The 17,056-nt window shown below is 63.9% G+C and overlaps 1 protein-coding gene across 2 annotated transcripts; it reads left to right on the top strand.

The window, feature by feature from the left end:
• The first annotated feature begins 84 nt into the window (after nt 1–84).
• On the top strand, nt 85–12,700 carry PIGQ (phosphatidylinositol glycan anchor biosynthesis class Q). 2 transcript variants are annotated; one of them, XM_060647950.3, is made up of 11 exons: nt 85–314; nt 3,251–3,949; nt 5,641–5,772; nt 6,015–6,135; nt 7,869–7,995; nt 8,409–8,463; nt 8,575–8,686; nt 9,386–9,466; nt 9,919–10,033; nt 11,547–11,608; nt 12,425–12,700. In XM_060647950.3, exons 1-11 carry the CDS (start codon nt 271–273, stop codon nt 12,575–12,577), a joined length of 1,701 nt encoding a protein of 566 aa, XP_060503933.2. In that variant the 5' UTR covers nt 85–270; the 3' UTR covers nt 12,578–12,700. The 2 variants fall into 2 exon arrangements, with proteins under 2 accessions (XP_060503933.2, XP_060503932.1); XM_060647949.3 differs by having other exon boundaries at nt 115–314; nt 8,310–8,463.
• Nucleotides 12,701–17,056: the final 4,356 nt, after the last annotated feature.

Genomic DNA, 17,056 nt, shown 5'->3' with positions numbered 1-17,056 from the left:
TTGGCGGGAGCGAGGATGCCGCATGAAGGGGACAAGGACGCCGCACAAGCCTGCCTCCGACTCCCGGGACTGGAACGTTGCGTGCGCGGAACGCTCGGGCGGGGCCGGCGGGCAGCTCGGGCGCCTTTGGGGGCCGGACCGTCGCGCGGCAACGCTGGGAGCCGGCGGAAATGGGGCTCGTGTCCCGCGGCACGGCCGCGGCGGGGCTGGGGGCCGGGGGCCGCGAGCGCTGTCGTCCGCTCGGGCCGGCCCGACGCGGTCCCCGACCCCATGCCGACTCCGCCGCCTGAGAGCGCGGCCCCGGGGAACAGCCGGTGAGCGTTCGGCGGGGGGAGGAGGGGGGGCCGTGCGGTGTGACCTTGGGGCGCCGCCCCTCCCCCCGGGGCTGTGGGCCCCGACTCCCCGGGCGCCGCGGGACCGGGCGCGGGGCGCGGGCGAGGCGGCGGAAGGGGCCCCGGTGGCTACCCCCAGCCCCCGCCCGGCCGGCGCGGGCCTGTCGCCGCTGGAGCCTCTGTTTCCTCATCCGTAGAGTGGGGCCCGGGAGGGGCGGCGGCGGGGCCGCGTGGGCCCCCTTCGCGGGGAGCCTTGGCTCAGCACGCTCACCGCGGGCGGCCCCGGCCCTGGACCCTCCGGAAGGGCATTCAGGGTCAGCGAGCGGGCCTCGGCACCTCCAGGCGTCCCTGACTGCGGGAAGGCGGCGCCTGGTGGCTCATTCGGTAGGGCAGGCGACTTGTTGTTGTGGGGGGCGGGGGGGCGGGGGGAGGCAGTTCAAGCCCCACGTTGGGCTTAGAGCTTACTTAAAAAAAAAAAATAAACCCAAAACCAGAATCGTAGATTGAGTTCTTCTGTAATGAGGGGTAGAAAGCAGTGTGTACCCCATGCAAGAAAAACAAATGCATGGTTGTTGGTTTTTTAAGCACAAACTACACGGAGTAAAAGTGAATGTTCCCGGATTATGGAGGAGCAGCGGTGGGGAGGCTTGTCAGAGGACGGCTCCAGCCAGCGAGCTGTCCCTGGCCAGTCCCGTCTGCGCTTTTCCCCAGTGGCCGCTGGTGCCCAGGAGAGAAGGCAGTAGGCTTCCACCCTGTCAGGGAGACCTTGTGGGAGCAGGGCTGTCCCAGCCCCCCGAGACCTGTCACCGGACAGATCGGGAAGGGAACTCGCTGGCATTGTGAACACGAGGCCGCCCTGGGCACGCGCCCTGGCTTTGTATTCCCGTCTTGAAAGAGCAGCGCTTTGCCCAAGTTACTGCCCTCCTCCCTTTGCACCTCTGCTATCGATTGCCTGCTCTTTCTTCTTTGTCTGGATGTCTGATCTGAGTAGACTTCTCTGTGTTCATCCCTCCCAGAGGCTGAGGTGGGGGTGCGGGTGAGGATTCGCCCCGTGATGTGTGAAGAGTTCTCTCTCTCTGCCCCATGGATAAGAACACCAGCTTCTGCCCTCTGCTCTCCGTCCTTCCACACGAGGAGCCTTTTCTTCCTTCTTAGGCAAACTTTGTAGATGAAGCGTAACGCACACAAAGAAAACACACTCACCGTTTGTGCACAACTCAGTGAAGTTTCCCGAAGTGAAAACACCTTTGTTTCAACAGATGCAGCTTTTCCTCCAGAGCATCTGTTCGCTGTTGGGCCGATCGTTGTTCTTTTCCGGCAGTAGCCATGCGTAGTTTTCCTTAGGTCCTGTGAAAGGGGTCCCCAAGGAGGGCATGATGGTGTCGTTCGGCCAAGCTGGTGTATCTCAGTGGGCTGGCACTGAGAGGCCTAGGGTGGGATGTCTGGTCCCCCTTCTGGTCACCAAACCAGAGCTGCCGGGTTCCTCCCCGGTCTCACAGTGGCCCCTGTCAGGAGGGTCAGGAAGATAAGTTGGCCTCGAAGCCTTTGATAGTGGCCGCAGGGATTTGGCCCCGGCTGCTCCAGGCCGTCCCCTGCCTGCACTTGCTGCTGGCTGCCCTCTCCGGTCGCTTGGTGAGGAGGGGGCGTTTGGGAGTCCTGCTGCTCTGCCCGGAAGGACCCTCTTCAGCTGGAACCCACAGCTGTGGGAAGCCCCCTTTACAACCGGCTGGAAGAGGCCTCTACCTTCCAGCCCCGGTCTGGGCCCCTGCAAGGGAGGAAAGCAGCCATACCATTGATCTCTTGAGCCCTGGGCCTTTGTGTCTGCCGAAGGCCTTTCCCAGAGCCCCCCGACAGATAGGAGGAGGATGAAATGTCCTGCCATCCCAACACCTATGTCCCCAAGGACCTGGGGAACAGTGGGCTTAGTCCCAGACCTGTGTGCCTCCCTCAGGTGTAGGCTCCAGCTTGGGGGTCTTAGCCCAGGGCGGCTGTTATGCCGCTCATGCTGCCAAGGTTGGGGAAGTCAGTGTCTGAGAACGAGCGTGCTCCAAGGTGAAGCCCTCAGTGCTCTGCTGGGTGAGGGCCTGCAGCCCGCCCGGTCTTATCTGGGAGGGGCTTTGCTGAGAGACCCACATCCCTGGTCAAGTTACCTCTGGGCAGGGCAAGGCTTGGGGTCTCCCAGAATTCAGGGGTCGCAGCCACTTGGGGCCGTGTGAAGGTTGTGAGAGGCCATGAAGACTGGTGCCCCCCAGCTAGACAGAAAACAATGGGGAGCCTGCCATTCTCCAGGGTCCCCATGTCTAGACAGCTGCCTAGCTCAACTGTGACCAGAGGGAACAGTCCCCCCACCAGGAACCCAGCCCCGATGCGACTGACAGGCACAGCCGTAGGCGGTGGGGGGAGAGTCAGAGGAGTGGCCAGAGCCCCACAAGAGCAGCAAGGCTCCTCTGGTATATTCTGGGGCTCCCGTCCTGTGCCCACAGCCGCCAGCATGTGGTTTCCCTCGGCCCAGCAGGAATCTGTTTAAATTTTCATCTTTAGTCTCGCTGGCTTAGTGAGTAAATCAAGGTTCGTCAGATTTTCATTTGTATCTTTCATTGTTAATGAGATCGTGCGTTTTTCCACGTGCTACACGTAAAATACTCTCATCACTTTCCTTAAAAACAAGAAGTAGACCTTCACGTTCAGCCCTGCACACCCTTGTGAGTGGTACCGGGGTCACGTAGCCTCGCCCCCTTTCGGCCTGCTTGTCTCTGAAAGGGGGGAAAGCGTTGCCTGGCCTGGGGTGGGGGTGGGGGCGGTACCCACGCGAGATGGGCAGCTGGGGTCGACGCGGCCCCGCGGCCGTGTGTGCATGTCCGTCAGGGCCGTCGTGGGGCGGCGGCGGCCCTGAGCAGGGTCTCTCCCCTCTCTTCCAGCGTGCCCGGCATGGTGCTCAAGGCCTTCTTCCCCACGTGCTGCGCCTCGGCCGACAGCGGCCTGCTGGTGGGACGGTGGGTCCCGGAGCAGACCAGCGCTGTGGTCCTGGCTGTGGTGCACTTTCCCTTCATCCCCATCCAGGTGAAGGAGCTCCTGGCTCGGGTGCAGCAGGCCAGCCAGGTGGGGGTGGCCGTGCTGGGCACCTGGTGCCACCGCCGGCAGGATGCCGAGGAGAGCCTGGGCCACTTCCTGGAGGGCCTGGGCGCCATCTTCTCCCATGAGCCCTGGCTCCAGCTGTGCCGGGAGAGGGGCAGCAAGTTCTGGAGCTGCAAGGCCACCCGCCGGCAGGCACCTACCTGCCCCGGTGCCCCTGGCGAGGACCAGGTCATGCTTGTCTTCTATGACCAGCGCAAGGTGCTGCTGTCCCAGCTGCACCCGCCCGTGGCCCTGCCTGACCACCAGGCTGGCGATGCCATGGCCGGTGCTGGGGGCTTGGCTGCTGTCTTTGACACGGTGGCCCGCAGTGAGGAGCTCTTCCGAAGTGACCGGTTCGACGAGGGCCCCGTGCGGTTGAGCCACTGGCAGTCGGAGGGCGTGGAGGCCAGCATCCTCGCGGAGCTGGCGAAGCGGGCCTCGGGGCCCATCTGCCTGCTGCTGGGCGGCCTGCTGTCACTTGTCTCAGCCGCCAGCGCCTGCCGGTAAGTGCCCCTGGGGCCGGGGCGGGAGGAAGTCCGGCCCCTGAGCCGTAGCCCAGCCCTCTCTGGGTATGTCTGAGGCTGCCTGAGTGCTGGTTGCTGTCCGTGCCCCTTGCTCCCTGGGTAGAGCATGCCTCCTCGGCAGCGTCTGGCTGCATGGGACCCCGCTGGGTCAGGGGCCAGAGTGGACTTCAGGTGGTTCGGTCCCCTACACGGGCAATCAGGCCATGAGCAGGCCCAGGTGGTTGCCACCCGAGGGCTGGTGTTTGCCCTGCCTGGTGCCTAGGACTTGTTTGTCCTGGAGGCCTTCGGGTCCCACCCACTTGCCTGGCCCTGGAAGGGCTGGGGCCCGCTCGCTGGTGGCCGTGTGTCTGGGATGGTGGTCCCTAGCCTTGGCTCTTCTCCACAGTGGCCTGGGCTACTCCTGGCTGCAGGCCTGACTGAGGGATTTATAAAAGTCCTTGAGGGCCCTGGGGAATGCTGGCACCCCTCCCCCTGTGAGAAGCTGGCTCCCTCATGGCGCCGCCCACCTAGGTCCTGGGGTTCTGGCTGTCGGGTCTGGGGACTGGCTTCACCTCCTCACTGAGGGCTGTGGAGTGCTCTCGCCTGTGCTGGCAGAGAGCCCTTGGCAGCCGTGTGTGGACAGCACCTCGGGTTGAGGGCTGCAGGGGATCTGGACACGAAGGGCGGGTTTCGGATCTTCACTACTCCCTGGAACGAATGACAGGAAAGTGTGTGTCAGCCAAAGTACGGTTTTGGGGAGAGACGGTCCTTAGCTTTTATCAGCTTTCAGAGGACTCAAGAAAGGTTAACAGTGGCTCATGTGCCCCGAATCCTGATTAGCCCATCGGGTTAGAGCACAGGGACAGTCATGCGAGGCAGAGCTGTTACTGTGCAGAAGGGCAGCCCCTTCTTCCCCTTGGGCAGCCCCAGGGGTGCTGGCGGTGCCCTGGCCGCCCACGGCTGGTATGAGCCTCGGGGAAACAGCTGTGCAGGAGGGGGTCTCTTGTGCAGACAGTGAGAGGCCGCCTTCCAGCTGACTGGAGTTCAGGAGGGGTGTGCTGAGCACGTCTGGCTCCTGGAGTTGGCTCAAAGACCTCCTCCTTCCTCCCGAGGGCCCGGCACTCGGCTCGTTGGCGGCTCCGCGCCCTTCAGGCTCCTGCTGGCGGCAGCAGGGACTCAGGTTCGAAGCGGAGACTCTTCAGTGTAGCCGAGTTCCGACAGGGCACTTTGCTCACAAACGTCTCCCCTCAACGTCCCACTGTCTGCAGAAGCATCTCAGTGCTTCCTTTGCCTTGTGAGAAATCAGTCTCGTGGGGCAGCCCTGGCAGCCTGGAGACCCTCGATGAGGGTCACCCGTCCAGCGGGGCGAGGCGCTGGGTGGCTGGACAGCACATTCTCTCACTCCTGGGGCAAGGTCTTGGCGCTTGGCCTCGGGTGTGCCTCAGGTCACTGCTTTGTGAGGAGGTCAGGTTCCCAGTTAACGTCCGTGAGTGCATCATGGCCCTCACCGGGCTGCCCGCCTGTGCCCCCCGCCGTGTGCCTGTGCTGCCGAGTTCGGGAGTGTGGCCATCGGTGTTCGGGGACTTCCAGGGCCTTGCGTCGAGCCTGGTGACGGCACCAGCCAAGGGGGCCCTCGGCCCTTGGCCTCCAGGGAACCCCAGCTGAAGATCCGCCTCTCGGTTCCTTCATAGGGTCTTCCAGCTGTGGCCCCTGTCCTTTATCTGGAGCAAGCTCTCCACATGTCAGCAGCTCAGGCACCGGCTGGAGCAGCTCACGTTTGTCTTCAGCACCCAGAAGGCCGAGAACCCCACCCAGCTGATGAGGTGCTGGGTCTCCACCACAGCTGCTGGTCATGCCACCAACCCGTGCCCCCCGCCCACTTCTCTACACCCAGCCCCCTCACCGCCCGCCCCGTCGGACCCCTCCTTCCAGAAAGGCCCCCTCACCACCCGCCCTGTCGGACCCCTCCTTCCAGAAAGACCCCCTCACCACTCACTCCCTCCCGTCGGGCTCCTCCTTCGGGCTGGTCCCCTCACCACCCACCCTGTGGGGCTCCTCCTTCCAGAAAGGCCAACGTGCTTGTCTCTGTGCTTCTTGACGTGGCCCTTGGTCTTGTGCTGCTGTCTTGGCTTCACGGGAAGGACCGGATCGGCCACCTGGCAGAGGCGCTCGTCCCCGTGGCTGATGTGAGTCGGTTGGGGGAGCCTGGCGTGTCCCAGGGGTGACTTGGTTGGGGGAGCCCAGTGTGTCCCAGAGTTGGAGGTGGGGCCCTTCCTGGGGGCGGCAGAGGCCGATCCGCCGGCCAGAGTACCATTGCCCTTTCCCTCTGTGGGGCCCGTAAGCAGCCCTTGTCCTTGACCCCAGACGGGTCCCATCCCCAGCTCCTGGCTTGGGCGCTCTGCACAGAAAGCATCGCGGAAACCTTGCGTGTGTCCAGGGCTGTCTGTGTGCGGTCAGGCTCGGGCCTCACGCCCTGTGGCAGTCAGGCCACTCGCACTGCTGATTCTGCAGTTCCCATGCTGAGTGCTGGGGGCCCAGCTTGTCCGTGGGGCTCCCTCCTCTCCTTCCATGGCCCTCCTCTCAGCTTCTACCCTGCTGCTCGTTTATGCCGGAACCGAGCCTTCGGCTTCTCTGCCTCGCCTCCTCAGAGCCACAGGCCCTGTCACTCCTGTCGGGGAGCTTGTCTCCCTGCTTAGAGCAGTCCCTCTGGCCCCTTGGGCCTCCCCCACGCCTCTGCCAGTGGCCTGCTGGCCCTGGTGTGGTCCCTGTGCGTGCCACCCCTGCCACTGCCATCAGCATCAGTCGCAGCTGTGCTCTGGGCCTGCTTGTGGGCAGGAGCCCTCACAGGCCGGGAGCCCCCATGGCTTCTCTGGGAGACCTGGTCCGAGAGGAAGAGAGCAAGGAGGGCCTGGCGGCTGGGAAGGTGGCTTGGTCGCTTCACCTTGCTTGTCCATGCTCTGCCTCTTGGCCGCTCATCTTAGATCTCCCTTTTGCAGAATTGTGCAGAAATATAAATATTTAATTTAAAAATGAAAGCTCCTTCCTGCCGCCTAGCTCTTATCCTTTAAATATTAGATAAGCTCTATTTATAAAGAATGCTTTGTTTCTTTCCTCACTGCCCCTGACATGGCTGAGGCTTTCATAGGCCCGCACAGTGGGCAGGAGGGGGGTGACAGGTCGGTGACCGTGGGGCAGTCACCGCTGTGGTCTCAGCATTGCTGATAAGGCTGAGGGTCCTTAGGCCTGTGCTCTGGGACGGGCACAGCGCTTGGACATTGGCTTCCTCCGTGGGCAACCAGGATGCGGGTCAGCTTCCTTGCTTGCCTGTGAGAGTCCCCGTGCCGTCTCTGGCCCTTGCTCACTGTAGTCGATGACTCACGTCTCATCCATCCTTTTCTCCCGGGAACTCTCTGGCCTTCTCACTGGCACCTGGGCCCCTGATGGGCTCGATACCCTTCAGGATTACCTGAGGGCACCCGCCCAGGGCAGGCCTGGGCCTCTGCAGCAGCAGGTGGTGGGGTGGGGTCCTCAGCAGAGGGGCACTGTAGACCCATGGGCTCCCCCCTGCAAGGTTCACGGTGAGCTGGGGTCTGTCCCTCATCTGGGCACGTGGGGCCGAGTGCTCCGGTGGGCCCAGTGGCGGGAGGGTTGGGACGCGGGAAAGGGTGATGGCCATTCGGGCCCCCATGTCCAGAGGGCCAGGGGAAGACTGTCAGCCTTGTAGGCTGTGCCTCTCAGCGGGTCCCAGAGCATCTGCGAAGAGGGATTTCCTGGCCAGACAAGCACGGGAAAGCTTGTGTGCCCGTCATGTTAGGAGACACCCGGCGGGAGGCACCCAGACTACCTTATCCCTGCCCAGGTGGGCTGGCCGCGGTGGGGTGCGGCTGACGGACCGCGTGCCCCTCCTGCATCCCTCCAGCACGTGGCCGAGGAGCTCCAGCATCTCGTGCAGTGGCTGATGGGAGCCCCTGCTGGGCTGAAGATGAACCGGGCGCTGGACCAGGTCCTGGGCCGCTTCTTCCTATACCATCTGCATCTGTGGATCAGTGAGTGGCAGCTCCCCCCGGCCCCAGTGACCCCCCCAACTCGGCTTCTAAAGCCTGTGCGCCCAGGGGACAGCCCTGGCTGGGTGGGGCCCCACCCATCCCCTTGGTCCCTGCTTTCCTCCCTCTCGGTGCCGTGTGTGTGTGTGTGTGTGTGCGCGCGTGTGTGCGCGCGTGCGTGTAGCCCTGCTCTACCAGGCCGGCTGCTCAGCCAGGAGACGGCCAGGAAGGAGAGCAGTCTGGCAGCCTCAGGCGCGCCTGGTCCGTGAGGAACTGGGGGGCCAGGACCCATAGCTGACCGTCCCCCATCCCACCAGGCTACATCCACCTCATGTCCCCCTTCATCGAGCGCATCCTGTGGCACGTGGGCCTCTCGGCCTGCCTGGGCCTGACGGTCGCCCTGTCCATCCTGTCAGACATCATCGCTCTCCTCACCTTCCACATCTACTGCTTCTACGTCTACGGCGCCAGGTGGGCGTGTGCTCCCCGCTCGTGAGCACCCTGGACGCTTGCCGGGCCCGGGGGGGGCTCCCGGGGTGGCCCAGAGCCCTGGCCCTGATGCTGCCCGTGTCCCTCCCGCAGGCTGTACTGCCTGAAGATCTGTGGCCTGTCCTCGCTCTGGCGTCTGTTCCGGGGGAAGAAGTGGAATGTTCTGCGCCAGCGGGTGGACTCCTGCTCCTATGACCTGGACCAGGTACTGGGCAGGACTGCAGGGGAGGGGCACCCCTCCAGGCGGCCGGCGGGACCCACAGCCGACTGCCCCCCGAGCTCCAGTCCATCCGGTCCTCTAAACGGCTTGGCCAGTGTAGCCGCTTGGCACCCTGATGGGGTGACCACACTCCTGTCCGTGGCTCACCTCACCTGCCAAGGGTCAGCACGGACGCTGGGGAACGTGAGGAGCCTGCAAGGGGCAGGGTGCATACGGAGCCTCAGACAGCACGGGACCTTGCCCCAGGCGGGAGGTGGACGCTGCTCTGGGGAGGGTGCCGGACCCCCGGGAGCCGCTGGGTGGCAGGGCATGGAGGTGACCCAGGCTCAGGGCCTGCCTCTGGCCGTTCCCGTAGCTTAGACCTGGCACATGGACCCTGCGTGCTGCCCTCCAAGGCCTACTTTTGCTGCCCCAAATTCACAACCCGCCCGCTTCTGGTGTGCGTGCTCATGTCCTGCTGGCTGGTTCTGTCCGCCCGAGTCTGGAGGGCACGCGGACACGTCCCTCCCAGTACCGGAGAAAGCTGTCCTGAGCAGCTTTTCCTGACTTGTCTCAGGAAGCCAGAGTGTCCCGGCGGCAGGCGTCCCTTTTCCGCTCGGTTACCGGATGGGTCTGGTGGGGACGGGGCTGTTCCCGGCGTGGGGCTCTTGCTGATGCCGACGGTGGTGTCCTTTCTCCCTGCAGCTGTTCATCGGGACCTTGCTCTTCACCATCCTGCTCTTCCTCCTGCCCACCACGGCCCTGTACTACCTGGTGTTCACCCTGGTGAGCCGAGGGGCTCGCGGCCTGGGAGGGCCTTGGCCACGGCACCTGGCCGAGCCGGCCCATGGGCCTCGCCCACAGTGCTTGGGGTGATGAGTGTGTGCTCTGCCTGCCGTCTGTCCCCGAAGTCCATGCAGGGTGTGGCTCTCCTGTGCTCTCGGGACACTGTGTGGTGGGCCCTACCCTCGGGGGACAAGCGGCTGGGCGCAGGACTCAGGGGCATGGCACCCGGTGGCCCACGCCGAGGGGAGGGGCTGGTGGCGTGTTTCCCTGGGCTCAGCCACTCCCGCTCGCGGCCCCCTGCCTCCTCATACCTGGGCCTTAGGATTGGGGTGGGAACCGCGCCCTCCCCGGGGGTTCCGAGCTCCTGGTCGCCCTTGGTCGTGCCCCGGGACCCTCCCGGCTGCTCTGCTCCTGGGCGTGCGGCGTGGCTCTGAGCGCTGTCTGTGCTGTAGCTCCGGCTCCTGGTGGTGGCCGTGCAGGGCCTGATCCATGTGCTTGTGGACCTCATCAACTCCCTGCCGCTGTACTCCCTCGGCCTCCGGCTCTGCCGGCCTTACAGGCTTGCAGGTGGGTCCGTGTGCTTCTGGAAGCAGTAGTGTGGGGCATGGGGGCGGCTGGTGGGGGAGGGCAGAGACCCCCGGTGTCCACCGGGCCGGCTGCCTGCAGTGAGCTGGAGGGAGACCCACCTCGCCCTCGGGTTTAGAGGCTGCAGAGGCGACCTTTCCTCTTTCTCACCCTTTCCTGCGACGAGTGTGAGATTTGCCCTGAGGTCTGTGTGTAGTAGTGTAGGTGGCACCTGAACGTGGCTCAGAAAAGTGTCCCCGTGTGCTTGCGTGTGACTGTGTGTGCCTGCTCATGCCCTTCAGCCTCGGAGAGGACAGGCCAGGGCGGAGACTGCTGGGCTGGCCAGATCTGTGAGATAGGAGCCTCGCCCCACCCCACAGACCACTGCCCACCGGGACAGTACCCACCGTCCCAGCTGCTCCTGGCTGTGCCCCCTGCAGCTGGCTGCCCCTGTTTTCATGATGACACCAACCACTAGGTTGGCCAGATGCCCCTGAGGGGAGGCTGTCCCCACGGCAGGCCCAGGGAGGCAGACCAAACCGGTCACAGCATCGTGAGTTGGCCAGTCCCGTTCAGGGGCTTTGCGCACGTCAGGGAACACGGGGAGGGCAAACCTGGCCCTGTGTCCGGTTTGCAGCTCAGCCCCCACACCAAGCTCAAGCAGCCTCTTCCAGCCCGTTGAGGGCCAGAGGACTTGAACCTGCATGTTCCGTGGGCTTTGGGCCTAACATCTGCCTACTGGGTATCCTTGAGTTCCCTTTCCAGACCACTTCCCCTGCAGGCCCCCAGGTGGCCCATGCCAGGGGCTCCAGCCTCTGCCCATACTTTGTTGCCAGGACCAGGCTGGTGAAGAGCCCGAGACCCAGGGTCTCCCTCCCCCAGCCCACAGCTCGTGGCCGGAGCCGAGTTGTTTTAACTTCACATAAAAACCCACAGATGCTGCTGCTTTCTCTCCTTTTCACTGAGTTTGCCTTGGGGCCTCTTCATCAATTGATAATTAGCTCCTGCTTCTCTTTTTAAGAACTTTCTGCCTTGGGAATTCCCAGGCTTGGGAGCCCACACTGTAGGCCAGGGGCACGGTGGGTTCCCAAGTCGGCCACGCACACAGAATTTAGAAGACCTTTAGATGCCAGGAGGGTGGCCACGACCCAGCAAGCACCCTGTCCATCCTGTGGGACAGCCCAGCCCAGCCTGCATCCCGTTTGGAAAGCAGTACAGCCCGTGCCCCCGATGCCCAGCTGACTCTTCCCTGGCTCCCAGACACGCAGCTTCTGCCTTTCGGTGAAGTTCTGTGGAGGCTTTGATTCCGGCCAGGCAGCCAGCCCAGAGACAGACGGGAAGGTTGGGGCTGGGCTGGGGGCGGGTGAGCCTGTGGCGCCACCGGGGCCGTCCTCAGCCTTCTGAGTGCCACCGGAGGTTCAGGGCCCTCTGCCCGCACCCACCCGCCTGTGCTGTGGGCCTTGGGTGGGGCTGGGGGGCTCCGCCCTCCCTCACAGCCGCCTTGCCCTTCCTGCAGCCGGTGTGAAGTTCCGAGTCCTGGAGCATGAGGCTGATAGGCCCCTCCGCCTCTTGATGCAGGTGAGGCCTCTGCGCACCCCTCACGCCGCTGCCAGTGGACTAACCTGGCACCCACCTGCTGTGGTGTTGCCCAGATTCAGGGGCAGCTGGGATCTCATCCCTCTGTGCTTCCCTGGGCATAGGGCTGCAGGGTGCAGCAGAGTTGATGGGTGGGGCCCAAGGGGAGGCTCCCTCACCTCCGAGACATCTGGGCACTGTGACCCCCTCTGCCTGGACCCTCCTTCGGCAGGACCCTGGATGGGATCCCTTGTGCTTTCAGCCACCCAGGGCTCCTGCCTGCTGGGCCTTGCACCCTTGTTTCCTGCCCTGGGTCCCACGGGCTCTCATTCCAGGTGGACAAGGACAGACTTGGTGAAGGCCTCGGGACACACAGGCCTTTTCTCTTGGGCTCTTTTCTCGGAAACAGCCCCTTTGGCCTGTGGGAGGGAGTAGGTGGGTGGCTACTGGCTGCTGGGGGGTGGGGTGGTTGGCCTGAGGGCCATATCTCAGGGACAGTCAGATACTGAGGCAGCCAGCCTGTGTGGTTTTCTCGGGATGGGGGGTGTGTTCCCAGACCACTTGCGAGGCTCCTGCGAGGTAAGTCCTTCAGTAGAGGGGTCTGTACCCCTCCAGTCTGGCCCACCTCCCCTCCCCGAAGCCTATCTCGAGGAGGGCATGCCCGTCTCGGCCAGAGTGTTCCCTTTTGAGCTGCTCATGCTACCCCTGGGTGCTGCAGAGAGGGCATGACTGGGCAGCGCCGGCTCCGACACGGGCACGATCGACAGCCCGGTGCGTTGGGGGCTGTGTGCTGGCTGACCACCGCCCTTGTGCTTTCAGATAAACCCCCTGCCCTTCAGTCACGTGATACGCACCTACCGCCTCCCCAGCTGTGGCTGCCACCCCACCCACTCCTGGGGCTCCCTGTGCCGCAAGCTTTTCTTCGGGGAGCTCATCTACCCCTGGAGGCAGAAAGGGGACAAGCGGGACTGACGGACCCTGGCCACCGGCCCGCCCGGCACCGCCACACGGCCACAGTCAGCCCTCCACCCTGCCGGGGACGCTGACTGTCAGGACGGCACGCATCCGTGCCGTTTGCCTTCTGTGCCCCCGGTTGTCTGAGGCCTCTACATCTGCCCCTGGCTCTGAGGCTGCGGGGTGCTGAGCAGGAGGTCACAGGGGCAGCCAGCCGGGCCAGCAGGCCCGTGCTTCATCACTAGCAGTGTTTGCCTCGGGACCCGCCTCCTGACCTGCTGGGATGGCATCGGCAACCCGGTGCCCCCCCAGCCCCCGGGAGCCTGCCCAGGAGCCCTGCTCTGCCCCTCCCATCACACCAGACTCTGGGAGGGGTTTGTAGGCCTCTACCCCTGACCACCACGGCCACTGCCAACGGGGCAAGCTGGCAGCTCTCCCTGTCGGGAGGTGGAGGGACCCCCTCCCGGGATGCGCTAAACGGTCCTTGAGGCGGACCCCCGGCATCCCGTCCTTGGGGGTTGCTCCAGGGTCCCCAGAACCAGCAGCCCCGGTGGCCCCGAGCCCTCTGGGAAGCCGACAGCACTGCCCTCGGAGCCTGGACCACACAAGGGTTTGCTTGATGCCACCCGGAGAGGTTGTCCTGCAGGGGGAGCTGCCGTGGGCCTTCAGGTCTCCCTGTGTGAAGCCGGGCCACGCGGGTCCCCGCAGCCGCCTTGCCAGAGACCAGACAGCCATTCACCTTGCCGCCCTGTCCCTGCCCCACACCCCTGCGGGAACAGGCCCCTTGGCCAAATACCATCTCCCTCACTGACGTCGCACAGAAGCAGGCAGCTCCTAGAGAGACACGTTTGTGGTGTCCAGCGTGTGTGTGGCGGGAGGGTGGGGGACAGCATTCAGGCCGCGTCTGCCTGCCGGCTGGCGTGGCATCTGACTATGGGCGCGAGCCCCACAATCCCCAGGGGGAGGAAGACTGTACGTGCGGATGGCATCGTCTGTGTTTTGTCCTCCTGGAGTTGTTTGTGCTCGTGCCGTAGCCTGAGCAGGAGAAGGGGCAGCGGCCTCTGTTCACTGCGGGCACTTGGGCCTGTCCACCTCTGCCACCTGCACTCCTTGGCTGCGGGCCACGGCGGGGAGCCCCTGGGGGGGTTCCCAGCAGCTCGGCATGTGACAGGACAGGTCCTGGCTCTGTCTTTTTCTGCTGAGACAATAAAACTTCCCACCCGTTTGGAGCGTACCCTCTACCTTCCCATCGCCATCGCCACACGGGCAGTGGGTCTGAGGAGGCCCCCCACCTCCACCGTGACGGTGGTGGGGCTGAGGTGAGGTTCCCCTTCTCCTGGGGTGGTAGGACAGCTGGCCCCCGTTGTTTTTCCTACGGTGTCTGTGACACCCATTTCTTGTTCGATGCCAGCCTGGGGAGCTGTGGGCACACCATCCCCTGAAGCAGGCCTCCCTGCGGGTCTGGCAGGCGGGTATGGAAGTTTTGGCCCCTTGAAGATGTCCTGGCATGGGTGGGCGGACCCAGGGTCACTCACTCTCTGGTTTTGGCCTTGCCCTGGTATGAGTGACAGGGCTGAGGGTAGGGGTGCAGGCCTCCCTGGGGCAGGGGTGAGCTGCCCTGGCTCTGATGAATAGACCACCTCAAACCTGTGGACTCCTCGCAGGGCAGGGATCCTGCCTGCCTCCCTCTACCCATCCTGCAGCCTTGAGGGACGCTTGGCTGGCCGCCTGTGCACCTGCCGTCCTGGCTTTGCAGGGAAGGGCTAAAGTCCAGAGAGGTCTGTCAGCACCTCCCAGTGCTGTGCCTCCACTAACGGGTCAGCAGAGGCTGGATGGGGAGCCCTACGAGGCCCCTGTGGGTTCTTGTGGTGCCTTTCTGGTCTGAGGCAGGTCGGTGAGAGATCAGGGGTGGGGAGTGGTGCGGGAACCCAGTGGAGGGCCCAGAGCCTCCGAGGAGTTTGCTCAGGTCTGTCCCCAGGCCCCCAGAGCCTGCTGAGAAAAGCCTCCACCACCCGTCTTTCTTGCCAGCAGATGCCAAAACTCGAGATCACGTGGGGCCCACCGCCTCTCCTCTCGGGGCTCTGCCCAGCCCATGGGACGGTGGTGGCTACTTGACGGGCCGTGCCTGGCAGCTGTCCCCCTCTGCCCGGCTGCCTCCCCGCCTCCTGAGGACAGCACCGGTCGCTCCAGCCGCTGCCGCACCTCCCAGGCTGCTCCCATCCTCCCAAGAACAGCCTTCTTCTGTGCACGGCCTTGTCCTCACCCCAGGTCTCTTACCACCTCTGCCACGCTGACCGGGGCAGAGCCCTGTGCTCCGGCTTCCCTGAGGCTGGATCGCAGGTCGCCCCGAGAAGTGGACATTTGCCTTCCATTCAGGGCCACCGCTTCCCGCTCCGGTTCTCACGGCTGGAAGACAGTGGCCTCACGCACATCAGTCAGGAGATGAGCTCAGAGAGGGAGGGTGACTAGTTGAAGGCCACACAGCGGGCAGGTCTGAGCCCCACAGTGTCTCCGCACCGGCCCCTCCTGTGTTTGGAAGCTCCCCGTGTTGACATATTTCAAACTTACAGAAACACAGTGCACAGTACTGTCTGGCACCCTGACCCACACTCCCCATCGTTCACACTGTGCCACTTCGGGTTTTGTACTTGTGCCGTATTTTTTTCCAAACAATTTGTCACTTGCCCTTAATTTTGCCCCTAAAACGTCCAGTGTGTACCTTGCAGCCACAGCACAGCGAGGGGAGTCGATTAGCATGGGCGGGCCCCTTGCTGGGTGCCCCCAGGTGACCTCTGCGGTAGCCTGTCCTCTCCCCCCAACTCCTCCGCCCCCCCCCCCACCCCGTCCCTGCCACACACTCGCTGTGCCGCTCCCCAGGGCCCTGTAGCCTCCGGTGCCCCCAGCCTGCCTGCCTTTCACCACAGTTACTCCGTAGGATGTTCCTCTGTGGGGCTCATCTGATGATTCTGACCAGAAGATTCAGCCCCTGGGCTCTTGGCAGGAAGACCCTGGACATGCGACTGTGTCCTTCCCAGGGTGTCACCTTGGGAGGCACATGGCGTCCGTCCATCCTGGTGACGTCTACTTGGTCACCAGGGGTTCTCAAAGCCACTTACTCTTTAATAAGTAATTTGTGCCGAGATGTTTGCGACCACGTGAGTGTCCACCCTCCTCGCCCTCCGGCTCGCCGGCTGCGCCATTGGTTGTTGCTGGACGCGCACGGGGACTTCCGGCTTCCTCCTGCTGTGGGGTTTCATGGGGCCTCTCCTTGGCTCCAGCCTTGGTCTGGGGGGAGTTCCAGAGTAATTGAACTTTTGTGGGTGCCCCCAGAGAGCCTGGGCACAGGACTTTGGAGCCAAGATCTGTTCGCCCGATGGGGGGAAACCCCAGACCCTTCTTGGAGAGCAGAGCTTGGGGTTCAGCATAGAGAGCAGTGGGAATCCTGGAGGGGAAGGCAAAGACATCCCAGACCACTCCCCGCCTGGACGGGAGCCGTGTGTGGAGGCCTGCGGGGGGGCCTGGGGGGGTTCTTCACTAGATGCTTCCTGAGTCTCCCGAGAGAGGGGGGTGCCGGGAATCACCCTTAACCACCTAACGCGTGGGCACCTCAGCAAGGCTGAGCCAGGACTTGGAAGCAGAGGACTGCTCTGGACTGCTTCGTTCTTGGCCTGAGGCCCTTCTTGGCAGCAGGGATGCCGTCCTGTCCCCTCCTCAGTCTGGAGAGCTGGCATTTAGCCCCAGGATGTCTTTGCAGAAGGGCACACATCTGCGTGGGAGGCAGCGCCTCTGTCCACAAGGCCTCCCGGACACCAGGGAGTTCGCCCGCCACCCCGTCCCCCCATCCCGCCCTTGTCTGGGCCCTACTGCCCCAGACCCTGTGGGTTCCCATGGTGCCTTTTTGGTCTGAGGCAGGGAGGTAAGAGTTCAGAGGGGCTGGGAGCAGTGCAGGAACCCAGCGGAGGGCCCGAAGCCCCTGAGGAGAGTTCGCCCAAGACTTCCCCGAAGGATCACACCCCCGGACGGGCCTCCAACCTACAAAGCAGGGACGGTAGCACCTGCTCCACAGGCTGTGCTGGGAAAGGCCCGGTTGAAAAGCCTGCATACGGAGCCCAATTCCTCGGTTTGTCCTGGGTGATGGGGAGCAGGCGGTGGAGCTAAAGCCACCGGAGCCTCTTCGGGGGAAGTCCTAGAGGGATGAAGGATGCTTCTGATTTAAAATCTCTGAAAAAAATTTAAAAATAAATAAATAAAATCTCTGGGGAGGGGATGATAGTGGGTTCTCACCCACCGCCCCTTTCAGGCAGCCTCAGAAACCAAGAAGGAAAGTGGCAACCCCACAGTGCTTCCAGTCCCGGAACGAGGGTCTTGGTACTTCCGAGCAGGGAGCGGGCGGCGCCAGGGCAGAGCCGCCACTGACCGCTGCGGGAGAGGCCGGTCCCGTCACCCCCAAGCACCCTCCCTGCCCTGCCAGCTCGAGGTTCAGGGGTGGGCAGACAC

This window comes from Panthera onca, chromosome E3 (genome assembly GCF_046562875.1).
Source record: "Panthera onca isolate mPanOnc1 chromosome E3, mPanOnc1 haplotype 2, whole genome shotgun sequence".
NCBI lineage: Eukaryota > Metazoa > Chordata > Mammalia > Carnivora > Felidae > Panthera > Panthera onca.
This window is presented reverse-complemented; position numbering and strand designations above follow the sequence as displayed.

Bases quoted from the DNA above. Each gene is read 5' to 3' on its own strand.
- PIGQ (XM_060647949.3), top strand. From the start codon at position 271: ATGCCGACTCCGCCGCCTGAGAGCGCGGCCCCGGGGAACAGCCG. The intron at 3,950-5,640 runs GTAAGTGCCCCT...GTTCCTTCATAG, and splicing joins TCAGCCGCCAGCGCCTGCCG to GGTCTTCCAGCTGTGGCCCC. The intron at 8,687-9,385 runs GTACTGGGCAGG...TTCTCCCTGCAG, and splicing joins GCTCCTATGACCTGGACCAG to CTGTTCATCGGGACCTTGCT.